The following is a 27,761-nucleotide window of genomic DNA, read 5'->3' as shown; positions in this document are numbered from 1 at the left end:
ACAAAGAATGTAATAAATGCCATAAGTTTGCACGGGCTCAGAACAGACCAAATTCTTTAAAAAAGGCCCCAACTATTCTTACATTATTATTAACTACTATGGAAGGTCTCTTAATTATTTACAATAATCTGCTCTCAGAAACACTATTCAAAATACAGTGAGCAAATGTTATCTATGACTAAAACTGAATGTTTCATTTGATAAACTATGTTTACTCTTAGGACTTGTAGGGTCTATTTCATACAGATACAGATGTGATTTGTTTACTTCCCCTGTTTGAGGATGGATGATGTCTAACTTGGCAATTTGGCACTTCAGATTTGGATGCCTCAGCACTGATTGTGTTTGTTATCTAAGAGGCAAGAACTAGCCAATTTTACTTAACAGCTGACATTTTTTGGTGATATTTCAGAACAGCACTTGGCTTGTGCATTGCTCACATGGCTCTGGAAGAGATGCAGTGAAAAAACATGCTCCTTCTAGCTTGTCTAATCCCTTCAGTGCTTCCCATAACTATCAGCAAGTGGCTTCCCTTGGGAAGGCACCAAGCTTAGCCATGTAATAGCTTGAGGACTGTGTTCTAGAAGGACCTGCAGTAATGCCTGCAAATTGTGTATACAGCATGTATGACACGGGCTCGAATAGCTAATCTGACCGAAGTAAGAGCTCATTTCATTTGCTGGGGAATGCAAAATTGATTCATTACCATGATGCATGAAGCCATTATTGCAGAGTCCCACACCCAGGGCGACAGCTTCCTCCCGAGTCTGACAGTCTCCCTAGAAACAGGAGAATAACGTTACACTCGGACCACTTTCTAAGACAAATTGTTCCCCCTTCCCCAGCACATAGCTTGCAGCTCTGAAATTAGCAGGATGATCTGTGTAGGGAACAATAGCAAGCCATTAAAACAGGTATCCCATTGCCCAAACATTTTCATTCCTCCAGACAGCATCTCTCCCTCCTACAGGAGCCAGGGGATCAAGGACCAGCACTGGGGAAAGATACTGTATTACCTCAATGTAAAGACATTTTATTTGAAATCAGAGTGGTGGACTTCAGGACCCATTCATTAATCACAGACAATAAAACTCCTCCTTTGAAGTTGAGAGATCCTATCCATATTCAGCTGAAGGGAGAAAAGGCCAAGTATGTGAACTCCAAAGGTTGGACAGGTTAAAACTACAGTGGCAGTTTGCTTATATAGCAGATTACAAACGCTTCTGTTTCTCACTACCTGAAGCCTTGAGTGTAATCATTCAAAACAGGTACCAGGGGTGACTTGCAAATTTACAGACTTCTCTGAAACAGCAGCCTTAAGCTTTATATCTACAAGTCAGTTAAAGACAAGAAATGCCTAGTTTTCTCAATATATCTGCTAATTTGCAGCCACAAGTGAAGACTTGACAAACATGGTTGTACTTTTTAGGCAGACAAGTAAGTTTTAAATAGTGCTCCTAAAAATCAGAAGGCCCTAGTGGTCTTACAAAGATTGCTAACACTGGCTCCTTGATGCGAGATGAGCAAAGGGACACGGGGAATCTGGTGTCTGCTATGTCAGTGAGAGCAGCTGCTCAGCTGATTCCATCAGGGAGGGCACCTGCTCCTTTGGCAACAGGAGCAATTTCAGTGTATTACTTTCAGTCCTATTAAACAAGAAGCTGTATACTACACCAGTATTACACCTTTCCTCCCCTCCATCTGAAGAACTCGACACCCGAAAGCTCTCACAGCAGCTGCAGGCTAGAGTACTGACTTGGTTTTAAGCAAAAACAAAGCGTTTCAAGCACACTCTGATCTTGGCAGCAGCACATCAGTCCAACTTCAAATGCCACGAAAGAGAGCAGTAGTTATTTGTCAAGCAAATGCTGGCATCACTATGGTGTATCAGCATTATTTAAAGACAGGATAGAACAGGATCAGCTCTGGCCAATCCACAGCACCACTAGCTTTTGTTAAAGAGGCTGAGAGCAAAAAAGATACAATATTTACAAATTAACAACTAAATACTGTTGTCTTGGTAGAAAAGGCATCAAGGCAGTTCTGAAAGAACTGCATGACCATGTAATCACACAAGAAAATAGCTTTAAGAAACCAAAAGTTTAACTTTTATTATGAACTAATTTCAAGTCTTCACAAGTCTTCTCTCATTTTCAACATCCTGTCATGAGACGACACTTAACACTCACATTGTGTTATTTTATGGGATAAATGGATAGTTTATTTTACAGAGACTGGGATTTAAAAATCCCAATTTATTATTTCAACTGTAAATAAACTGGAGGAGAAATGCCTTCTAATATTACCATCTTAAACCTTTAGCAGTCTATGTTTGTTCTAGGCAATAAAATCTTTGCACAGGAAGGGTCCAAACTAGACTTGGCTACTCCTATGAAGTCAGCTTGGCCTCAGAACATTTCCCTAGCAAAACAGCATTCTCTAATTAGAAAATACAGCTTTAATTTATTCAGCTTGCTAAGTACTTCTAAATGTTATGTAGGTATTTGTCCAAATACAATAAAGGCAGTAATGAAAACCTCCAGAAAATAGAGCCATTTACAATGATCAATCTTGACAAAATGTGTCTTGACCTTTTCATACAGAAACTAGATGTGAAACTTGATACACTAGTTTTGATGTGCTAACTTAGGTTTATTCCATACAGTCTCTCCACTTGAGTCATCAGAATTACAGAAACAGTTTACAGTCAGTACCACAGTGAAGAAGCATGTCCAGAGCACATTACTATTACTCTTATTATTACTGCCACCATTAAATTATTATTACTTCTGTCTAGTTTTGGTAATGATGTGATGTCTAAAGCCCTAATCATGGTGGATGACATGCTTTGGGATGTGTAAACCCAGCAATTAAGATGGTCTCAGACCAAGACTGTTGATAGCTCCCTGGGAGGAGGAAAGAAAGCAGATGCACACAGGTAAGAGCAGCTACCAAACCACTTTTAAATTTTCCCCTGATAAATTGAAGAAGGAAAGTTTTAGGATTATGAAGTGTTTCTTAGCAGAGAGTATCTTAAAACTTTTCTTACCTGTGCAAGAAGCCAGTCCACTAGTTTACTTGCAGGGATTACTGACTTGTATGTCTTTAGGTGGTAGTCACGGTCTCTAATTAAGAAAAAGAATTCAGGGAAAATCAGGACAAGAAGGTATACATTTCTTTTACTCTCTAAACCTATATATACTATTGTGACCTACTACTAATAACCAGCCATCTTTTCTCTGTAGAAAGTTTTAAACTTCTCTAGCAGCTTGAATTAGGAAGACACTTCAGATCAACACAAAGCAGTGTTACTTAAAATTTCTCTAGATGTTGTTTCAAGCCATCTTCAGGGAGCTCACATTCCCACCAGAGGCAATCAGAAGATTCTTTTCACAGATGTTCTAAGCTGCTGCTGTAACTCAGGTTACAATACTGCCACCAGCAGTCCCACTAAAAATCACACTTTTCTGCCTGGAAATCATCCAAAATCCATTGATGTCCAGCTTATATCTTTTGACTCAGTACCAGTCCCATCTATAAGCTTCAATAATTCTTTTCTAGCATTTACCTATTAGTATATTCATAGACAGGGACTCTACACATTCCCTCTGTGCCTCCTTTTTGTGAGGCTCCTGGAATTAGGCAGCTTTTAGTCTATTTTGTCAAGAGAGATTTTACACACATGTTCAGATTTCACTTCCTTTAGTAAAATAACATGTAATAGCCAGACATAAATATAATATGCAGTATCCTTCAATGGAATTAGATAATTTCAGTCATGTAAATAAGAAGAGTTGTGTTTAGTTCTTGTAACACAACTGGCAGCAGCTCACACCTGGCCCTTGCAGAGAGCAGCACTGTTCCTTCAAGAAGAAAAAGGAAACCTATTGTAACGTGATGCTTTTTGCATTTTTCTTCCATTTCTCTTCTCAAAAACATGGAGATCATTGATGGTTTTAGCCTTTTGTGAAGTATTTCTAAAGAATTTTGATACAAATACAAGAGGCAGATGTGGCTTAGGACATTGGGCTTTAACACCTTTCACCTCCAAGGTCACCGGATTTAATCCAGTTTGGAAGATCATAAAAGCAATTTCAAGGCTGTTTACTGGCCCATGTGAACTAAGTTTCATGGTCTTGATACAGTTCCTAGTTCCACATCACAAAAGCCATTACCACAATTAATTTTCATTAATTGGCTCCCTCTCATTGAGAGTCTCAGTAGAGAGGCCAAATGCTGAGTGGGTATGAAGAATTAATTCCTCTCTCAGCCTTCGGGTGGTCCCTGTATTTGAAGCTTGAGCTCAGCTGGCATGACTGTAGAAGGAAGCACAGGCACTGAGGCTGTGTTACAGCCTGGATGGATCCATGAGGCAGGCCAAGACAAGGCTTTATTCTTCAGTTCTGTCAAATCAGCCTCTTTCATTAGCACCACACTATCTGAATCTGCCTTTTTCCTAAAAATAGAATATCCAAACACCATCTAAAACCTGTCCTACCCAAACCTGTTCCTTTTACTAATTATCTACAGATACAAATATGTTGTGACTGGCTTTTGTAAAAAAATGCAGCAGAAATGTCTGGGTGTTTGCAGAATGCAGGGTGTGAGAAATTAGAAAGAAAAGTGGGACTTTGAGAGCTTGGGAAAAAACCAACAAAACATGACAGCATTTCCAGTAATGTGTCCTCAGGAAAAAAAGCTTTCCTCGCAGTGCTTACACACAGTTTTCAACTTGTCTCTCAGTAATGTGCTCAACACAGCACAAATCTGTAGGAGTTTTCTGGGCAGATTTCCCCTCTCACACTCTCATCTTGGGAAAGTGTACTTTTGAAATGTCAGCACAATAAAGGAAAACATTAAAAGATTGAGCACTAATGAGTAGGGAGTTCCAGACGAGAAGTAACTCTCAAAACTTTCCTAGAGATGCTGACAGTTTTGATAAGCTGCCATCAATCTTGGTCCAAGACCCACTCTTTCCCTGCTTGCAGGTCAGTGTTGGTCAGAATCAACTTTAGCTCACTCTCTTTTCTCCCCTTTTCAATCTACCCTGAACAGGAGCAGAACATGAAAGACAGATCATTATCCAGAACCATGAACTTCAGGTGAATAGCCAAATACAGAGGTGGGAACCAGTGAAATTTTGGCAGAACCTTGCTGCCTTACAGAAACTAGAGGAATAGAATATTCTTCACAGGGTCTAGCCAGCAAGGCACTGACATATTGTCCATCACATACATAAGTGGGAATACGTTCTTTCACCTCACAACTTCCCAGAAGTACATCAGAGATACATTCAGAATTTTCAAAATGTTTTACTTCTTATACTTCAATCCCCAAAGTAGCATGATTTATTTCCAGTGGTGTACATCATGTCATAGTGACAAGGTGTCAAGATTTAACTTGAGGAAAAATATAAAGGCAAAGACTACTAGAAACTCCAAAGCTTCCAGGGAATAAAACTAAATAGAATTGTATCTCAAGGTTGTCAATAAAACAGTTCTGAATTCATGATTCCTCCAGATCCCTGTGGCACGTGTACCTGCTACTCCAAGCAGCTTTGCCAATTTTCTAGAAGGAAGGTTGCACCAGAAAAGGCAGCATGATCAGCAGTCCTAAGATGCCAGATAAAGCAGTGATCCAAAGGCACAGCACAAAGCAATGGCAATGAACTTGGCAAAAGCTATCTTCCTTAGGCTAAGGTGAGGCTTGTCAGAGGCAAGAAGTCAGGATAGGAAGACAAAACAAGGACAGCCTGAGAGATTAGGTTTTCTAACATGGCTATAAAAGGAAGAAGGAATAAGAAAGAGAAAAGGCAGGAAGGATCCTAAAACTTCAGAGAATGATCCTAAAACTTCAGAAGGATCCTAAAACTTCGGAGAGTCTGGTACCTTTCATTGATTATACACAGTTTGTGTTCACAATGTCACTAGCACAGATCAATGCTGATATAGGAAGTCATCCTAATAGTTCTCCAGCTGGGAAGCTATTACAAAAACAGCACATTGATAAAACACCACAAGATGGGCCTGTGGGAGTTATCTTGTCCTTACTGATTCCCTAAAGCATTAGAGTCGGTCCACTTCAGTTTGTGGGTACCCTGAGTTCAGGGACATTTTTTGAACTTCACATCCCATCATTTCTGCTCTGCATATGAATTGCCGTCTTTGGGGTGAAATGTGTTCTTGCAAATACACATGTGCATCTACAGAATCATTTTGTCTGCCACTGGCAGCATCATGCTTTCCTGCTCTCTCCACACCTTGTGGGCTAAGTGAAATCTGTGCCATTGTAGAACAGTTATTCTGGGAAAAAATCCAGAGTTCTAATGATGCAAATTTATGACTTATAAACTGTAACTATCATTGCAGCTCCTTTTAGCATGACAGTGGCCTCTCTCAGTGAAAATTCAGTTGTACAACTCATGGACAAGAGGTCAGTTTTGCTGAATTTGGGAATCCAGCCATCTCCACTAGATGTATTTTCTTTCTCATCAGTTTTTTCTTTGTAAAAAATTAAGTTCTTCTAAGTGAAAATGCCTAATCTTCCATGCAGTTGTAGAACAACTACAGAGTTCAGGGTGGTTTCCAGTATAGGCCAGAAATGTTCATCTGATGTCGCAGTAAGGTAAACAACACCTGAAAATCATCTCCTGGGCTCAGGGAAAAGCTACCTAGCATTTGCAGACTGCCTCAATTATTCAGCAGTTTTTTATACAGAGCCAAGTTCTTAAGATTCCACACAAAACTTTCAGGGTTTCTTTCAAATCACAGCTTCAGCTTTTATTTTGCTTCAGACTGGCTTTTGCTTGTTTAGGGTGCTCTGAATGACAGAATCCTAGCACCACACTTGAATCTGTTTACATCATTTCAGCATCTGTTGACATTTTCTATAACCCAAATAATACAGTAACTACAATCCCCACCACATGGGGCACCACATCTGCCCTGAATCAGAGCCACTGTAACCATGCCCAGCTGCTCACTCTCCCTGAATCCCCAGTTCCAACATCCTCTAGCAGCAGCACTGCAACTATAGATCTAAGCTGTGGAGATCAAGGGCAGTAGAAGAGCCAAGAAAATTCAGAAAATTATTGCTTATAGTAAGAAACAATAAAGATTTCAATAGTAAGGTCATCTTTTTAACAAAGCCAGATAATAAATACAAAGGGATCACAAAGGGGAGCTTACTTGACCACTGGAGTATACAGGCAGTGCAGTCGGCAGTACAGCCTCACTCCCTGAGGAATGGAAGATGCAGAGTGTTAGCAGCTTTTTCCTTTTCAAAGAAACACTGACTGGCTAATGCTAACAAAACCTGGACACTGATGTCTCTACTCAGCTGGAATTTTTTATTTATTAATATTGATATTCAAAACAGTTCCTTTAGCTTCTCTGTCAAACATTCTTCCTTCCTTTCTGGCTTTCAACAGCCAGAAATCTGTTTTTACCTCTAATCACCTCCATTCCAACATTTTCTCCATTAATCCTTCCTCACAATTAACCCATTAACCAATGTCCATAAGAAAAAAATCAAATTTATTAAAAGGTATGCGGACAAATATGGCATCAACAGAACTCACTTGACAAACGGTTATTAGGAACAGTTAAATATTGATCTCTTCCATCCCCCTGAACCATAATGCCCAGATCTGCCACAGAAGTGTTACCACCTACTGTTTTAAACCCTTTAGTTACTCTACTGGGATTGCAATCAGCAGTCTTGGGTGCAGTCACAATTGTATTGGTGTTCATTGCTAAACTCTGCTTCCTCTCCCTAATGTGAACGTCTCCTCTGGCATTAGGATGGACAGCTCAAAACAACACAGATCAACAGCAATGGCAATCTCCCACACAGCAGGTCAATGACATTCAGAGGGAGAGCAAATTACACAAGTTCTAACTAAGAATGATAAAGCAAACCTTGGAGACGATGTCTTCCAATTCACTTCTTGGCTTGTATGTTCCATCGTCATAGCGAAATCTGTACATCACCTGTTCATTCTTAAACTGGTGCTTATCTGAAACTAAAATATCAGCATGATAATTTGTCTTTTGTCCCCACCATGTTCTTTATAGGCCAGTTGGTAAAAATTGGATTTTTAAAATTTTACATCAAATTCAGTTTACGTGTAAGTCTTTGGAAACAGTCCTAGTGAAGGGAATTGGGAACATCTGACCTTTCTCAATGAGTTTTGAACAAAGTGTTGCAAATTCCCACAATAGCTTTCACAGCACTTACAGCCATTTTTGCAGTTGCCCAAAACCCTGCGACTCCAAAAGCAGAAGCATGCTGGTGGCAGGAAATTAATCCCAAAAATCACTAAACATTTTGAGGATTTGATGGGTATGGCAGCAAAAAGTATTTCAACATCATGTGAACAGTTTCAGTAAGTTTTCTACCCTTATTTCCAGGGCATTACTGAAATCTGGTTTCTTTTTATGATATGGCACACTCACCATGATGAATGATTCCATTCTCCAAGAGTGCCTGTCCCAGGTTGACCCCTTCCTCTGGTTTGCTTATCTCTCCAATCTCAGTGAGCCAGGATACAAACTCGCTGCAAAGGGGAGCAGAACACACAAAGTTAGCTCCAAGTGGCAGCAGGCACTTGCTTCTGTGAGTCATCAGCCAACCACAGGAGACTCTCCTTGGAGCAACTGTTGTAAGGAATGGTACCTCTACCCAGTGGCTTCATTTCCTACATTCCTGGAGGAAATGCTCTGTAGAAGATTGAGCCTCTTCCCATCATTGCCCTAAGCTCACTGACAGTGTGCACACAAAAGGAAAGATGACATGGCTGTATCTATAAGGATGATGCAAATCCTCATCTTATGGAGCAATCCAGACATCCATGGGGGAAAAGATTAGCAAGCAAGATTTACTGAAGACCCTAAATCAAGTTCAACAGTAGGGTATCCTCCCTTTCCAGCTATTTCTTCCCAAGTTACCTATCCAAGTGGTGTTCATGATTTGACTTACACATGCTCATCTTCCTTCACTGGGTCTGATTTCTGTCCCCAGCCCCATGGAGTAATTGGATTGGCTTTAAGGCAATCACAGTAGGACTTAGCAGAAGACTCAACCTACTGAATTCAAGCAGTACAGAGCAGTAACAGATAGCATGAGTCCCACTGACAGGTTAATTTAAGGTCATTTTCTGGAGGTGGTGCCTGGCAGATTACAAACAACATGCTTCTAATTTATACACAGAAGACACTAGGTCTCATCTGCTGCTCATGCAGCACAAAACAAAACCTCTCTGTTGAGGGGCAGAGCTGCCCATATGGGCAGAATAAAAGCCAAAAAATTGATAGATATGTAGGATGTTATTCATTAGAAAGGAAGTGCGAAAAAACAGCCATAGCAAGTCTGATTAATCTAGCTCTGTCAGAGCCCCAGAGGACTGAGCTGTTTGCCAGGTTAATTATCAATTATGCTAGAAATGTGTTACAGTCATGGAGAAGAACAAAAGGAATATATGAAAGTAGAGCAACTTATGGGAAATGTGAGTTCAATAAAACACTTGGGTGATTGCCAATGTGCAGAAGGTTGCTGCTTAACAAAGCCAGTATCCATGTCTCCACCTGTGGGCTTTAACTGAAGTATTATTAGTCTCTTTGTATTTATCAGTACTGACTGATCTAAGCTATAGGAATTATTTGCATTTTGCCTTTAGAATAATGAAACAACTTCAGGACTCAAAACTTTGGTTTGCTGAGGGGCTACTCTGTAGCTGTCATAGTACAGAAAAAGCAGCAGAATTTATTCCACTATGCCAGGAGATTCCCATGGGAACCAGTAGAGTTTTGTGAAGTCCCTAAAGCCAGATTAGTGGCACTGGTGAGGTTGCACCTTGAGTGCTGTGTCCAGCTCTGGCCCCCCAGTGTGGGAAGGACATTGAGACGCTCGAGCCCATCCAGAGGGGGCAACGAGGGTGGAGAGGGGCTTGGAACACAAACCCTGTGAGGAACGACTGAGGGAGCTGGGGGTGTTCAGACTGGAGAAAAGGAGACTCAGGAGTGACCTTGTCACTCTCTACAACTTCCTGAAAGGTGGTTGTGCTCAGGTGGGGTTGGTCTCTCTCTCCAGGCAGCACTGACAGAACCAGAGGACACAGTCACAAGCTACACTAAGGAAAATACAGGTTGGATATTAGGAAAAAGTTTTTCACAGAAAGAGTCATGAAGTACTGGAATGACCTGCCCAGGGAGGTGGCAGAATCACCATCCCTGATGTGTTTAAAAAAAGACTGGATGCCAGGGTTTAGTTGAGGTATTGGAGCTGGGTTGGACTCAATGATCTTTAAGTTCTCTTCCAACCCAGTCTTCTGTGAATTCTGTGAACAGTGATGAGCCAGGCTATCTCCTAAGGAAAGTTCTTTCATAGTGATTCTGAACTGTTTCTGTACGTATTGAAAATCTGAAACAGAATATATAAACTACAGAGGGAGGCGAAGTAAGAATGATGCTCCAGCCTCACCACTAAGGACATAAGGCAGGCCTGCTGCCCAGAGCCCCATCACAGACCTGCTACCAGGGACTGCACCCATGGGAAGCACCCCAGGGACAGGCCCTGCTGCTCTGGAGTTCCCCGTCAAGAGCAATGGGTCTATGGCACTTTATAGCCATAGACTATAAATGGTTGCCTAAAACTTCAGTGAAGCTACCCCTGTTACCTTTCCTGCTTCTTTTATTTGGACCTGTCTCTGGAGTTTATGTGGATCGTGAATGTAAAGTAGATATGGTGAGCTGAAACAGGAAAATAACTGTGCTACCCTCACAGCTGTGAAGCTTCCCAGTCATGGGATGGTTTTCTTAAGAGCTGCTTTAAGATTTCTGTGACATTTGATTCAGAAGCAAAACCAGTAATCATTTGATCTGAAGACTTTATAAGCTCTGAAAAGTGCATGATCCAAAAATATTCCAAGAGTTTCTTAAGGAATATGCTAGACTGTTTCTAAAAAGCCGTCAACTCGAAGAGTGGATGGCAAAGCTTGATTTGTTTCCTCATCCTGTCTGAAGCAGTTCTCCAGGATAACTTCCCAAAGCTGCAATGCTCAGTTCTCATCTGACATCCAGGTCAGGACGCCATCTCCCAGCTACACCTCGGAAATTAAGGGACCTGGAACAACTGTATTTCTACACAAGAAACACAGAGGAAAATCCAACCCATCAAGGACTGTACAATCTGATGATATATGGTTGAAATCTCCGGAGGTTAGCAGATGCTCTCTCTTACACACTCAAAGTTTTGCAATGCTGAAAAGAAGCACAGCCAGCACATCATTTACACACAGTAACAGCAACACACCTCATTCCAACTGCATCACCGGTTACTTGCTTTAATGCCACAAAGAGTGATGAGGAAAACAGATTTCCAGTCAAGCCAGTCAGTTGCTGAAGTTAAGTTCAATAAACAGACTTATAAATAAATGCATGTGAAATCTTTGAAAATATTTGGATTAGATCATGTTGTTTCCCCCAAAAAAACATTTTATCTCCTGAATTATGAGATGCTGATATTCACATGCCAGGAGAAAAATTATTTTTGTGACCTTTGTGTTGCTCTCAGCTGCATATAACAAAAAGCCACTAAATACAGCTCAGCACAGTCATCAGTGACTCCCTTAGGCAGGAGTGTCTGCAAAAATAAACAGGTCACAGCCAAAAAGCATTTTTTAGGGAAAACCCTGGAAATGATACAAAATCTGCCAGTCATGACTGGAATGTACTGACTGAGCTGCTCTCAGCTGAGTTTCCCAGGACTATACCAACAAGTGAATGCAGAAAAGATAGCAGCAGAGTTAATTGCTGTGGGAACAGCTGGAACATTAGGAGAAATAATCCTTTTGTAAGAGATCAGGATACCTGTAGGTATCTCAGTCTGGGCTCAGTTAGCCATTAGCAAAGATAGGTCAAGTCCTCTCTACTGGAGAGTCAGGTGGCTGTCAAGAAAACTGAGGGCATTGAGCGGGACAGACTGTAAGCAAACAGATATTTCAAAAAGAAAAGTAGAAGCAGGAAATCCTGGATAGGACTTGAAACTAAGCACAGTACCAGGGAGCCCACAATAGAGTCATACATAAAAGCACTGGAAGAACATAAGTTTCTGACCTTGTACTTCTTTTTCCATGGAAAATAAGAACTACCATTATCAGATCTAAAAGGCTTCAGTTTTAATGCAACAAGATCAGCTGGTGGGGGGGTGGAGGATGTGTGTGAAGAAGAAAAAAGCAACTACTTCTCCAATAGCAAGAAATTTTTTTTCTAACTGCAGTATCACCAACCTATGCTACCAGCCTGCCTTCTGCCAGGCAGAAAGACACTTCCACCCCTGTGCACTGGCAATGCTGCTGCACAGGGGTGGAGAGGGAGGAGAGGGAAGAGAAATGAACAGAGACCGGAGAGGGAAGGGAAATGAATGCATAACTGCCTCAGAACTCTTTTTCTTCCCACAGCTGATCATGTCAGTCACTAACAGCTGAGGCAGAAAAGTCTTCTTAGGTCAGCTACTGAATGCTGTGCCCCAGAGAAAATGTCCCTACAGAAGCCCCACTGCTGCCATTGCCAATCACTGACCCAAGACGTCCACAGAGTCTCTTATGCTTCCTCACGCAGCATCCTTCAGAATTAGTTTGTCATTATTTTATAATATCTAGCTGAATCAAAGAGGTTTTTTCCAGCCAATGAAGTCCTATGCTTCTAAAAAACATATCAGGTCATATATGCACCAAATTTCATTGGTGCCTGTTACACTGACAAACAGGAAACTTCTATATACAGTCCTGAGGCTTGGACAGTTCACTGGATTTAAGTATCACCTGGAAAGCATTTGCTTGTCAAAGAGAGTCCAGGTTAGGCCACCAACAGCCTGGAGCTTGTGGGAGTTTAAGGTAGTTTTCTTACTCCTTTTGATGATCTGAAGCAGCTATTATGACTTACTGTAAATCAGAGTGAGCTGTCACACTATTCAGCCTGTGTATGGTGTGAAACAAAGATCAATGATTATTTTTAAATAAATCATGACTGTAATGGGGCTTATGGTCCTTGTAATTAAGCTGCATCAAAGCATCTGATCTGTGTCACAATGACATCCCCAGAAATTCTAGAGTCCATTAACTAGTGTGAAAGACCTTTTCAATTCAAATACCACTTACTTGCCAAGAAAGCACTTGGGAACAGTACTTAATTTTCTTCTCCTGTCTTTGATAAGGTTCACTTTCTTGCTCATCATCATTTGGTACAGCTTCTCTCCTTTCTCTGCAATCATGACATATGCATCCCTCTCCATTCCCAGTTTCAAACCTGGAATATAAAGCAGAAACTCCTTCAGATCTTTAACATCAAATAAAATGTTTCCTTGAAGTCAAAAGCTGAGGCCAAATAGCAAAAATTGCAGAAACACAAACATTTATTGACTTACTTTCCATTTAAAGGGGAAATTACGTATTTTTTTCATCTGCATACAAAACTGTCATTGGTAAGTTTAGTACCACCAAGATGCAGGTTTTCTTCCACATTTTAAAAAGCAGCTTTAAACTTATGTTTATATCATATCACACAAAACAAAATGGTTTACAGAACATGAAGAAAGTCCAAAGCAAGATGAGCATGGGTCAGGGCAATCCCAAGCACAAATACAGGCTGGGAGAATGGATTGAGAGCAGCCCTGGAGAGAAACACTTAGGGGTGCAGGTGGATGAAAAGCTGGACATGACCCAGCCACATGCACTGCCACACAGAAATCCCCCCGTGGGCTGGCTGATTCACCAGTGGGAGCAGCAGGGGAGGGGGAGTTCTCTTTACATTTGCAATTTGCTTTAGGAGGACAGCATTTGCAAAAGCTGCTCTGGTGCTGTAGATGCTTTATGTCTTCCAGCCTGAACATATAATTTTCTGGATATGTTACTCTAGAACTTGCAAATCTGGGCAACTCTGGAGTCCAGAAGAGACACAGATTTTAGACACCTCCAAGACTAGCTTGAGAACAGGCAGTCTGAAGTGGCCATGCCTAATTTTATCAGAGATTGACATTAGGCAGAATTTACGTGATCACTGTAAAGCTAGAGAAAAGGAGAGCTGTACATTTTTTAGGAAGAGAAGTTCATCCTAACTGCTTTATGGTAATACACTGCAGTGAATCAAGAACCTTCTGAGACCTCAGAGCTGTTTCCTAGCCTTTGGAAAACATTATGGACAGATTTTCATTTTCTCCATGGAGGAAAATGTGTAACCTTTTTTCTTTCAAATACATTTACGAGCATATACATTTGTCCTACAAGATCATTCAGTGCTGTACAAAATACATCATCCACTTACTCTCTCTCTGCTCCCTTTCCTTGATTATAGCATCCAGCCACTTCTGTTTATCCTCGGCAGTCTTGGCCATACAGACAAACCACTTGTTTTTGGCTGTGTTGTGAATCTTCCAGCCATTTGTCACCGTGTAGCCATTGCTGTGGTAATCTGCTGCAAAAAGTCCAAGCACAAAGCACGCAGTGAGCAGGAAGCCTGCTCCTTTAACCAAACCAGTGTGGGACACTTTCAGTAAAATCATCTTCTTTGAAGACCTTGATTCCTGAGGTGTTCCTTACTGACTGCCCATGGAACCAGCTGTACTTACCACTCTGGAAGCACAAGTATCAACAGGCTGTTCAAACGGACTGAATGCTTCAGTCCCAAGAGTGACACTTGCTGATTTCACCTCAGAAGAACTAAAGTCTATTAAATACAAGCCATCAGTGGAAGAGTCTATGATGTTTGTTCGGGGTATTTGTTCTGAATTTTCTGGGGATACACTATCTTCCTGCACTGTAAGGATTTCTGTCCCCACGACATGGAAACCCTTTATGTGTCAACTGTTTAAAGGACATAATACTAATTCCTGGTTATTACAAGAGGGGCAGTGGTGGTGCGGCCTTTATGGATGGAATCAGAACCCCAGCCGCTCTTCCTGGCTGTGTCAGGACACAAGAATCCTAACAGAACTGTCATTCCCGTATTTTGCTCATGGTCACATTCCATGCTACTAATTTGGATACTAAGAGTAGTATTTAGTAGCATTCTAAATGAGAAGAAGAGCCAGAAATTATGTTATTTTAGCTGTAATGGCTTACGCTTTGAAAAAAAAAAGGATGAAAAGAAGACAGAAGTAACTTTTATTAAATTAACTTGGATTGGGAGCAAAAATAGATAAGCTTCTGGGAGCACATACTCTCAATAAGGTCATTTCAGAAGGAAGGACTAGTGCCTGAAAGCATTTCCAGTCTTTCAACCACATAAGTTGGTCCAATAATGAAGGTGCTACAAGTTCCATAAATTGCTTCAGATTTTGCTAAAAGAGGTGGACAAGTACTTTTGCACTACCTTCCAACACAAGAGCTGAACTTCCTGGTGATGGCCAGGAAGTTATTTAGTCACTTACCTGTTCCATCTTCCACATTCTCTACTTCCATGACTTCTGTATTTATTCGGCCCCTGAAGATATAAAGGGACCCGTTGATTGACTTTGTCCTTTTAGATGCTTTTTTCCCAGTAACTCTGCAATTAGGATGCAAACTGTTACAGCACATAAGCAAACGGTCTAACATATATATGAATAAATCAATCTGAGATATGACTATTAAAGCAGGATTTCAATATAGCCACTGGTGGTATCTGACCATACCTCTGACGTTAAATAATTGGAATACTCATTCAGATTTCCAAGATAGGTGTGTACCAGTGTTAGTATAGCAATAACAAGCTTGTTTTGTGAGGTTATGTGAAGATGGGGGTGGCTTCAAGATGTACCTTCTTGAAGACTGACTGAAATACATGTCCATGAACAGCATGTGGCCTCAGGATGACAACTGCAGCATCACTGGCCACATTACGTTTGACTCCTCTGTTTGCCTAAAGCTGTGATCATTTTGTGGTATGCACCAAACTTCAAATATGAAATGAACGATGTAAAGAGGCCAGTGTCACATGGTCTGGCACATGTGTTACATGTTTTTGTAGGGAAAATTCTGCTGGGGCAATTTTGCACCCAAATTTACATCATCCATAAGCTTTATAGTGTCTCTGTTGAATTCAGGAAAGCACTTTTCATTACTAGTTATGTTCTGTTTTTTATGGCTACAATGGGTTTAAAACTATCCAAGTGACACCTGTTGTGTTTTACTATCCAAGAATAACCCTGCCACACAAGCCAAAACACAACTGGTAACAAATGGTCATTAAGAGGTGGCAAGTGTCCAAATTCCAGTCAGCGAAGGTTCTGCTGTGGCAATTTGCCAGGACCTCGTAGGATTCAAAAAATATTGCAGTAAAAATCAGCTGAGGAAAAAATTTCCTGTCAAAGTGAAATACCTATAATAAACTGAGGTGAGATTAGAATCACCCGTTTTTTCTGAACATTTTTTTTTTACAACTACCTTTAGAAACAAATAGACATTTGGTGATGACCACATATTTACATCCAATCAGACTGACAGGGACTGTGATCTTGAAGCTATTGAATCCTTTCCTAAAGACAACTCCTCAAGTCAAAAGAAAACCCGTCCTGGCAGCCCTAGGGAAAGCCTTTAACTGTTCAGCCTATTTCCCTACATGAAACATACTGTTCCTGACATCAGGATTCAATCTAAACAGCAGTCTACAATCCTGCTAAAACTAAAAAACAATACTAAGCTCTGAAAATCGATGTCGTCAGTTTGACAGACTTGCCTACACTTCTGCAAAAGGAGCTACTGCAGAACTAAAATCACAGATCTAGGTCTGATTCTAAACACATCTTACACTGGGTTTGACAATCCTACTCCTAATTTATGTTATTGTGAAAAAATATGATGTCCAGATTGGAATGCTGCACTATTGACTACTTATCAAAGACTGTGTCCTGAATTCTGACTGCATTCTTAAATCAGGAAATACTCCACTGATTTCTACAAGTTAGCACAACACAATGAGATGAAAACTAAGTCATTTAATCTCAAATTAGGAACAGACAGAGACAGTTTCTTTATGGGGTTTCAGTATTTTTTAAGGTGTGTCCCACTAACATGTTCATTATTTGAGAGCAGCTGGCCAAATGGACACACCAACACAAAGGAAAAGACACTGATTTCCATTGTAGACTAATTATAAATTGCAGTGAGACAGCAGAAATATCCAAAATTAAGGTAGCTCAGTGATCAAAATATATCTTGTACATTAGGCAACTTCCAGCAGATTTCATGAAATATTATGCTTTTTAGTGGAAATCAGATTCTCAACATCCCCTCAGTTTGAGTTCATTGTCAGACAAAGGTAAACAATACCAATCCCTTGAGAAATCCAAATGTTATAGCAGGTTCCTCCAAAATCAGGCCAAACTACAGAGGAGCTTGGTAATGTCTCCTGTATAAAAAGAAACTTCTGCTTAAAGGACACTAGAAACATTTTGTTTTCAAAATCTTAGTGTTCCAGGAAAACTGTCTGGACAGTGCTGGAGTTAGGCTAACCTCAACTACAAACTGGCGAGAAAAACAGCTTCTAAGAGCTCTGAAGGAGTAGAAGATTAGTATCAAATTAACTGGGATTTTTAAAGGAATGGTTTCTGTTAAAAAACACACACATTTTTGAACTTTGTTTCATACAGAATTTTGGACTTTGGTAAATCTGGTAAAGGGTCCAAGTGAAGTGTTTCCTTTCCTATGCATCATTTCAGAGTCAGAATGCTTCAGGTAGATAACATTTTAAGTATTTTAAATCTTTTACATTTAATGCTGCAATTTTTTTAAATTTAAACATCTATATCTCATCTAATTTTAAATGTAGGCATCATCTAATAATTTGTATTTAGGTTGTATAAATTCAGCATTATAAATTATAAAAACACGAAAAAGTCTGAACATTACTGAAATTAGCTTTCACAGCTTAATGGTTCCAAAATTTCCTGGGGTGGTGGGGGGGGAGGGAAGCAAGAAAGAAAAACTTTTAAAAAGTATTAAAATACACAAATTTTGAGAAATTAGAATTTTCTTTGGAGAGAATACTGGTTTTACAGAATTTCTGATTGGGTTGGCTGTTCTATTTGGCCATCACCAGTAAGAAAGTCTAACTTGAAGCAGGGGGATTGTATTACAGGAAAGGGAGGTAGAAGAGAAGGGACTGCAGAAAATGCATTGTAAGTTCAGAACAGACAAGACATGAGAATGAGACTGGGGTTGTGAAGGTGAAAAGCTCAGGAACAGAAATTCCATATTTTTGCTGCAGAAGCAAGTTGCCTTCTACTCTGCCAATGCTATTTTAATTACAAGCAGCAGGTTTTAACAATACTTAAGGTTTATCAGGTGGGATGGTGCAAAAAAAAAACTTACCAGGATAAGAAAGGAGGACAACAGACAGAGCACAGGGCTTGTAAATACTGACAGCAACAGCCAAATCTTTATCTCTTTCCCACTCCCTGGGCCCTGCATCTATTTTATGTTTGCTTAGTCTTCCACTTTCCCCTATCTTGGCTTTTTATCATTTTCCACATCACCCTCTTATGCTTAGCATAACTTCACAATGTAAGCTGGCACCTTCACATAATTCCTGGAGATGCAGCTGCCCTCAGAAGCTTTTTGTCTGTAAGAACTCACCCTGAGCTTTAGCTGCACTGTTTTAATTCCTCTTTGGTCTGCACACTTCTCAGAGGGGCACTCTGGTACTGCCTGGAAAATTGATCCTACCACATAGTGACTTCTCTCTCCTATTGCCTAAGTGATAGAAATAGTCAAGAACAGAGGAAATTTCCACCTGTGACTCAGCCCTACAGAAGCAACAGAGAATACAGTGAATGATCAGTAACTGATCATAGCTTCTTCCTACAAATCTTCTGAATGGTAAAACTGAAAATACAGAGGGACTCACCTGGATTTCCTCTTGCAATATACCAGGAGATTATCAAATAGAAAGAACATTCTCTCCTGGATGTTTCCTGCTGAGATTTTTAACAAAGACCCTTGCAGCAAGAGCTGTGTGCAAATATCTGTCAGATTTGACCCCTGAAACATAAAAAAGAAATTAACTTTTCTTTATGAGTGCACAATGAAGAACGTTTACTAACACACCCTTATTTTATCTGCCATTAAACTGTGAATAAGGATTTCACCCTTATGAGTGCATCAGTTTCAAGTGAGATCTACCCATTAGAAATGTCAGCTCTGTTCTAGCTCTAACACTTTCCTTTCTTTCATAATCTTCTTGTTCTGCTACAATTTAGCACCAGCCTGCACACACAAATACACTTTCAATTCCAAATTCCTCTGAGTGATGCTCCCCACACCTTCAAGAGTGTTTACAGGTCACAAAAGAAACAGAAATCCCTTTGCACAACATGAGTCATGAAAGTGTGCAGTTACCAGCCTCCGGGGAGCTTGCTGGTCCTGCATCCTACCTCCCATCCTTCAATGTGGGACTGCAACTGTTCAAGGGCTTCCAGTTTCTCCATCTGTCTCTTGGTCTCGTTGATATTTGTACAGACTGTCTTCATGGCCTGCAGTGCATTCTGGACAGCTGGGTGATCAGGATGCTTGGAGGGAGTCCTCTTAGCTAATTCCTTATAAAAAAAAGAGAAAACATGGAAACTGAGAAGTGGTTCATGGAAAGGTTTGAGCATTAGCAAGCCATCCTGCAAGAAAATGTCAGAACCATTGCAAAACTAAAGACAATTTGGAGGCATTTTACTGCAGCTGCTGCTCTCTATTCTCCATGTGTACAGGGTTAATACGAATGCTGTTAAATAAGTGAGGCAATTGCTCATATTAAATATTAAGAGAGCTCAAGTATGTTTTGCTGTGTCAGATATGTTTACTTTGTATGTTTAGAAGGCTGGGCCATGTGTCCTGACATTGAGACAAACAACACCTCTGCTCTGAAGGAGTCCATAGGAGTCTCTGCTTCACTTGTGTCAAGGCACAACAGCCCAGTTAAGCCCTGTCCACTGAAAAACAGCAGAGGCAAAACTCAGCACCTGACAATATTAACGAGTTTGGCAAAAGGGGCAACCACTGTCAACTCACAATTAATTGTTTTTTTATATCAATAGTATTTCATAGTCAGCCACAATTGAATAAGAATACATTAAAGAAATCTAAAATGTGGCTGGTAATTTAACCTTGATACATAATATGGTGTTTAAGACTGAAATACTTACCTTTCTCACTATCTTTTGCCCCAATGTGTTATTTGGTTGTTTAAAAGTCCTGTGCTCTGAATTGCATCATTCTGCACAAGACACAAGAATGAATTTGGATACAGCCAGAGAGCCTGCCCAGTACTGTGATCTGAATGGAGCTACACTGCTTCCACCAATCTATGATTTACAGAGTAACAGATGCACAGGAAAAGGAGGCTCCCTGCTACAAATGTCAGTTGATATCAAAATGAAATTCCCTGTCGAAGTCTTCACTCTACTTTTGCTGAAAGTGAGGCAAGAAAAGTAAATGCTCAAAAAGCAAAGGCAGGAGACAGATGTTACACTTTGGTGACACTAGCCTCTGTGATTGCCACACAGATTACTCTCACTAAAAATCAGTGAAGTTCTGCAGCTGCAGTGTCACCCATACTGCACTGGGAACAGGTATGTACACACATCCCATTCAGAAATATCCCCAAAACACAGAGAAAGACCTCTTCATTCACAGCAATCTTCCCCATGCCAGTCACACACTGGGAGCAGGAGAGGAGGCTGGGAACGCAGGGAGGGTGCTGGCTGGGACTGGCACTGCCCTCCCACAGCCCTGTCTGAAGCTGTCCCAGGCAAAGCCGTGCTATCCTGACACTGCCATTTCCCAAAGGAGCAGAGCTCAGCACTTTTGAAACACAGGGAGAGAGCTCTGGGTACTTATTTCTTTTAGTGACACATTTATGATGTGTAAACTCTAAGAGCATTTGGCAACATTTTCAAAGGCAGCTGAAAGACAGCCCAGTATGGCAATACCTGGGTAACCCTTATCCTCCACAAAGCCCACAGACATTGCTGTCTGGAATTGCTACCTCCTGTACTGCAACTTGTGTGCTAATAGGGTCAGGAAATAAGGCTGCTGCCAGTTACAGAGAACTACTTCTTGTCAAGAATTTCTTAAAATAATTCATAAAAGACACTTTTCTTTCTTCTTTTTTTTTTTAAAGAAGTCTCTGACATCCTTCCCCATGTCCTCTCTCACTGCACAATATTGACTGTGCACTTCAAACTGACAGCAAATACACTTCGCAGCTGAAAGTTACACATTCCTTTATTTGAGAAATTCCTTCCTCCTACCTTTATTCTCCTGAGGACACTCAGACATGGCCTAACAGGGACTTTGCCCATGGGCTGCTGACACTGTGCACTGGCTGCCAGGCTGCCCTGCTCTGTGCCACAGCCCCAGAGCCGCGGCCCTCGCTGGCCTCCTGAGCCACACAGATTCACAGAGGAAACAAGAGACAACACACTCCTTTATCAGTTCAAAAAGTTACCTTAATCAACAGTTCAGCTCCAAATGTGCTAAAAAAAGAAAAAACAAAAGGCAACAAAAACCCAAACCACCTTTCTGTAAACATATATGTTCCTGGCAGTTTTATACTTGAATTTTACAGTTTGTAATATTTGCCTGTACCAAGCAGAAAATAAATGATACATCAAACTTCCTCTGTGTGCCTGCAAATCACAATAGTTTTTTTTATTCTGTGTACTGTTAAAACTTGTAATTTATGTCAATGTGTCTGCAGGGTAAACACTTGACAAGTAATGGTGGATCAGATAAAATAGATTAGCTTCAATATGCCACTGAACCTACAACATATGCTAACTTAAAATGCAATAAAAATGTTTCTGGTTTTATAAATATCAGCAGTTATTTGTGATTTTATATATGTGTGGAAGAAAAAAGCATGATTTATAAATTGACAGTGCTCCTTAGAGTTCTTTAAGGAATAGGCAATTTTTAATATTATGCTACACAGAATTGGATTTCAACCACACAATGTCATGAACCTAAGAGCAACACAACTTTTCTTGGAGGAGGGAAGGGGGGGAGAAAAAGCCAATCCTCCAAAGATAAATATATTCAATTACGGCCAAATAGAAGGTTCTGTTTCTTGAACAGCTACAAGAGGAATGGAGAGGTGAGGGAGGCAATAAGGTAAGCTTCCTTCATCCTGTTCTGTATCCACACCAGTGGCTTCCCATCTTTCCTTTTCCAAGTGCAGGCAGTGATTCAGGAAGGCCTGTGTATGCCTCACTGCTGGGCTTTCCTTTCCAGGGGATTCTGACTCTGGTGACTCCTCTCTGCATTCAGGTTTTTCTGCCCCTCCCAGGGCCAGAAAAACTCTTCTCCACATGAAGCAATACATAATTACTGTCCTTATTGCCCATGGAGTTGTATGCCCTCAGATGTTTTTAAAGGATCAGAAGCGGAATGTGCGTTTCTGGCTGGAGTCTGAGCAAATCGTCAGCAGACCAGACCCCAGGCAAGGTCCAAGCCCTGAGAGCTCCGGGCTCCCAGGAGCAGCAGGGTGCGGCTGTCATGTGCTGCGCATTCCTCCTGTGCCAGAGGAAGGAGACAGAAGTGACTGTGCCTAATCCCCACACGATGGTGTGATTAACTCATGATTACCACTGCCCCAGGGTTTGCTTCTTGCTGACAGAAATGCTCTTTATTAAAGGGAAAAGACTATTTTCTTTCAGAGACTGGTTTACACAACAGCTGCTTCTACTCTTAAGCAGTAGAGTTGAGACTAGTTAATAGAGTCCCACAATTAGCAGAGACAGAGCTGCCTTCAACCAGACCCCCATGCTAGAAGATCTGCTCGGCAATTCTCCAGCCACCCACTCGTGCTGTGTGTCCTTCATCTCTGCTACCTTCCTTCTTCCCAAAAGCCAATGCCCATCACAGTCAACAGTTTCATTTTGCTTGAGTCTGGTCCAAGCCCCTTTCTCAGTTATAAGGAACTAATTTACTGACTGACAAATTCTACACTAATTTTCTTGTATGTTGTCTGAAGCAGACAAGAACTGCATTGGGGCACAAATACTAATATTGTTATTTCTCTATTTGTACAGAGATTATGAAGTGCCATAGCTAAGTTTGAGTCCCATCCTTCAAACCACACAAAAGGCTTGCAAATTAGACAGAGAAAAAGCAAGAAAAATTGTAAAACTCAAGCCCCCAACCCCAATCAAAAAAACCCCAACAAACCCCACCCACAAAAAAAAGATCCCACTCTCTCCCCATTCCCCCCAGAGAAAATCCCCAAACTGAAAAACACATCCAAAAATCTGTTTACATTCAGGCACTTCAAAGCTGCAATGTTTGTGCCACAAAAAATGGGAAACTATAAATAAAATTGAAATGTATTGGCCACCATCATCTGGATCATTGTTCTGTCTCCATCATTTGTTAGTTAAAAAAACCCAAACAGCTTCATCAGAGCATGAGAAAATGTAAGGTCACGAGTTGCAGGATGGTATATTTCATTGGAAATTACTGCCATGCTTACAGTGGATCAGCACTTGGAGATATTCTAGTGTATTATTCCTAATTAAGTAACTTAAATCAACTCCATGCCAGATTTTATTGTTCTGAAGAAGAACACATATATGTTATTAAGCTGTTACAGTATTTAAAATATGTGCCTTACCTTACTACTTCAGTTTACTTTCCAACACAGTCGAGTCTGAATTACCTTGTGCATACTAGCTTTATCAAACCCACCTACTTGGCTACATTAAATACTTACACTAGACAAGGTCATATCAAAGTTACCAGATAATCTGGATGTTCACAAACTCTTGCTGAAAACAAAGTAAAAGAGGAAAGTACGCTAGCTTTGGTCTAAGACTTTTCTCATCAACTGGAATACAATAGTATCTGTTTGCCCTGGGAATTAGATAAAGCAACATCCAATCCCCATGAATACAAAAGAGCTATTTCAGGAGCCATAACTGAAGTTCAGTAGCAAAGGGAGAGCAAACACTTAATTTGAAGGTTGTGCTATTTTTAAATCTATCTCTTTTTTTCCTTGTTTGGAGAGCTCCATTTTCCTGGTCAGCATAAATAGAATCTGGCTGTGTTTTCCCTTAAGTGTTCTCATGTCTGAGACATTTGTTCTACTCTGGTAATTTAATGCTAGCAACTATCAAATAAGTCTTGAATGGGACACAACTTATTTGCTATGAATTCACTACCTTTGAGAATCAGAATCAATCACACTTTATAATGCTCACTGATATTTTTTGAGCTGAACAACTCCTAGTGTTATGGTATTATTTCACTGACTGAGGCAGATTTGTTGCCTACTGAAAACTTAATTCTTCTTTGCTTTTTCTTAGAACTTTTATTTCCTATCCAGGAAGTTTCAACTAGTGTGTGATCTTTATCATCCTGTACACAAGAAGAAATCCATAGCAAAATGGAATGCAGCCCCACAAGATGCCCCATCACAGCCCCTGCCTGCAAGGCTGTTGGTTCAACAGGTACACATGGGTCTGGCTCAGCAGCCCCAGGACCAAGCGTGGGCACAGGGAGGGCAAATTCATCTTTACCCCACTGTGGCTAGAAAGCAAGAAACTCTGTTTCAGTCTTCATCTTGGTGGTATTGGCTTTGGCTTTCAAAGAAAGGATGCTTGGTCTCCAGGAGTTTTGACATACTTTCATCACAGAATTCTTACTTTCTGCCAGAACTCATAAAGGGACATTTCTTTCAAAATAGGAGGGAAAGTATTTCTATTTTTTTAAATTATTTTTCTTTTAGTAAACACAGTGTGGCTCTAGCTGAGGAAGAGATTGACATCATGGAAGATTGATGGCTGTTAGCCACAGAGTATCTACCAGGCCACTGGGGGATGCAAGCTCTCCTAGAAACTGCTTTCTCCTTTTCCCTCTTCTTGTCCCCACCAGGCAGGTGACCCAGCCCTGACCAGGAAGGATGAGAGGCAAGTTAGCCCTTTTCAGGTCCTTTATGCTTTATCTTCTCTGGCAAGAATATTAGCAAGGGGATCAACTAGTGCCACATACCATAGTCATTTCTGGATTGACACCCCCACATTGGGAACTCATCTGAGACAACCAAAGAGTTTTCAAACAAGCTGCCAAACAGCTGTCCGAAGATACAGGATTTCAGTCATTACTGACCTGCTCACCATTAAACTAGAGACCTTGTAATGAGAAATATACCCCTTTAAGAGTCCCCAGAGCCATCCAGTCCCCCAGAACACAGGCACAATTCTAGCTGAACTCAGCTTTACAGGAAGTGGCTGCACAGCCTGCACAAGCCTTAATAAACATCTGAAGAACACTGAAGTCAAAAGGCTTTGGTTAGTCAGTAAGTCACCCTGTCTGCTCTACCCAGACCATAACAGGATTTAGCAGCCTGCCAGCATCAGGCAGCTTTTTGGCTGTACCCATAAAAAGCCATTTTCTTCAGAGAAAATCCAACTTTCAGAAGCGTAAATCAGGAAAGCCATAGTGGCAACAAAAGTCAGGGCTAAAAAAAAAAGCAGAATCACTCCAAGAATAAAACAATCATCTGGAGAAATACTTTCTCTGGTTTACCTTGAGCAGAAGAGGGTATTTGCAAATTCTCTGAATTGGAGTCAGCAGATAACCCTCTAGTGGAATGTCTGTTGTCTTTCTGCCTCCCAAGAGCATGCAACCCTATAATCAAAAAAAGAAACAAATGTTACCTCAGACACAAAGCTTTCAGGTGATTTTTGACACAATTTTGTATTTCTAAAACATGCCTTATGGTGAGAAAGCACTTTACTATACCTAAGGTACAGGAAATGGCAATTCATTCACCATACAGTCATCAAGTCTGACATACAGCCATCAAGTCTACAAAGTTCTGCAGGCATCAGCAAAAGAAAATTTGCAGTGGATAACAATGGCTGTGCAGAATGGTATCTTCTCAGAGAAATACTATACAGCTGGTGACTCAAAAACTATTCCAACAATATGATGGCAAACAGCAAACCAAGATGGACCATTACTTAAAATAATCCAATTTACCTTCACAATAGATACGACCTGTTGTATTTGTTCGCTATGTAAAGTTGTATGCTGTTGGTCCAGAAAACTCTTGAAGGCTAAAATAAAGCCTACTAGCTAGTAATCATGTAATTAACTTTAGTCCAATTGTTATGTTTGAACTGAACTGGAATTGGAACAAATTAGTCATCTGCATAACATCCACCAGTCCTCTGGCAAAACATTATGCCTGAGCACAGCTGGACAAACACCCTGGGCACACTGGCTGGCTAACCAGCACACATGGAACTTCTCCACAGATTATGGAAATTCATTTCTCAGGAATGATATAGAAAGGGAGTTTAAGAACAGTGGGAAAATAACAACCCTTCTAGTCCTTGAACTGTCCTTAATTTGTAACAATAATCTGTAATCTTTTTTTGAAAAATCAATACTGCCCTACTGTAAGCTTTTTACACATTCCCTGATGATTCTACTATTGGTTGCTGCCAGAGACAGGTAAGAACTTCAGGTGGCCTTCAAGTCCATTTCAGATAAACTATGTCCACATTCCTATGCTCAACCATGAATATGGACTTTGCTGCAAAAGTCACTCCAGTTGCAAACCTGTCCTGTCCACACAGAAGTTGAACTTTAAATGCAGTTCAGCCAAGAAGTGCCTGCTTTGAGGCATCACCAGTAGTGTTTTCCCCTGTGAAATGTGTGCTGTGGCTCAGACTCAGAAATTCAGTGAGCTTTCTGGCTGTAGCTCTTCAATTCTTCTCTTCAAGGAATGTTCACAGGCATCATACATTAAATCTCCTTAGTCCTAACTGGTATTTTTAAGAGACAATTGTCTGTAAAATAACCTGTCCCCAGGCTATTCTAGATCTGTGGCATTGGCTACCCAGCTCACAATGCTCCCTGTCCAATTTCCAAGTCTCAAGTGATTCAATCCTTGCCATCTCTTCTTTCAGCCCTCTCTCTAGCTCTGGGCTCAAAACTGCCCTTTAACACTTACTGACTTTTCAGACACATTCTCACATTCTGTGTTTCAGCAGCTGTGAGGGGGCAATTGGGCCAAATCTATCCTCACAAGTAAAGCTTTGTACTTTAGTGCTGCCTTCTCTGCATAATAGCATTGTAGCACTGGTTTGGGAGGCAGGGAAGGGAAGGGAAGGGAAGGGAGGCCTGGAAGAAACTACAGCACCACAGCTAAGCAGACACATCAGTGCAGCCCTTCTTCCCATATTTACTGCAATTTTAAGTCTCTTGGATTCAGGTGCTGCAGCAAGCCACAGCAGACAGTGTGACATCTTTGTTGTCCCTCGTAATCAGTTTGCCAGCTGCTGTCTCTAACACAAACAGAAAACTTTGTCAATTCAATGGAAGTGGACAACATTCTGAAGGTTGGGAAGGACAGGGTTAACATGCACCTTCCCTCACCTTTCTCATTGGTTTCCCTCAGCAGAAGCACCCAAAAAAACCTCATGAACAAGGTAAGGGTCATTTAGTAATTAAAAGTAATGGTTTAATAAAGTTCATTAAAACTCAGACATGACAAAGAGACTCTGCCTACACAACAGCATGAGGGTAGGCTCCCTCGAGGCCTGTATCTTGTGGCTAAAGGAATGCTCTGGTCCTGCTTGTGACTGATGTTTATATGGAAGTTTTCTTTTGCTGTACTACACTGGGAAAGAACAGAACTTTCACAGCAAGAAAAAAAAAAAAAGAGCAGAAAGAAAAGCAGGTCCTTTGCAAGAAAAACAGTCTTTATTTCACTTCACAGAATTTACTAGGAAAA

The 27,761-nt window shown here is 40.8% G+C and overlaps 1 protein-coding gene across 4 annotated transcripts in view; it reads right to left on the bottom strand.

The window, feature by feature from the left end:
- The window catches only part of PREX1 (phosphatidylinositol-3,4,5-trisphosphate dependent Rac exchange factor 1), a 121,066-nt gene that overhangs the window by 32,867 nt on the left and 60,438 nt on the right, over nt 1–27,761 (bottom strand). For 3 of the 4 annotated variants that reach the window (XM_071447050.1, XM_071447051.1, XM_071447053.1), the window contains exons 5-15: nt 25,544–25,645; nt 19,405–19,566; nt 18,879–19,012; nt 15,424–15,539; nt 14,319–14,468; nt 13,157–13,304; nt 8,457–8,557; nt 7,920–8,023; nt 7,188–7,237; nt 3,050–3,125; nt 707–779 (exon numbers count right to left, since the gene is read on the bottom strand). In XM_071447050.1, the coding sequence (XP_071303151.1) occupies nt 707–779; nt 3,050–3,125; nt 7,188–7,237; nt 7,920–8,023; nt 8,457–8,557; nt 13,157–13,304; nt 14,319–14,468; nt 15,424–15,539; nt 18,879–19,012; nt 19,405–19,566; nt 25,544–25,645 (1,216 nt within the window). The remainder of the gene's footprint in view (nt 1–706; nt 780–3,049; nt 3,126–7,187; nt 7,238–7,919; nt 8,024–8,456; nt 8,558–13,156; nt 13,305–14,318; nt 14,469–15,423; nt 15,540–18,878; nt 19,013–19,404; nt 19,567–25,543; nt 25,646–27,761) is intronic. The other variant, XM_071447052.1, reaches the window with a different exon arrangement.

The sequence above is a fragment of the Agelaius tricolor genome, unplaced genomic scaffold, assembly GCF_023055355.1.
Source record: "Agelaius tricolor isolate 1412-34295 unplaced genomic scaffold, bAgeTri1.0.p SCAF_23, whole genome shotgun sequence".
Classification (NCBI taxonomy): Eukaryota; Metazoa; Chordata; class Aves; order Passeriformes; family Icteridae; genus Agelaius; species Agelaius tricolor.
This window is presented reverse-complemented; position numbering and strand designations above follow the sequence as displayed.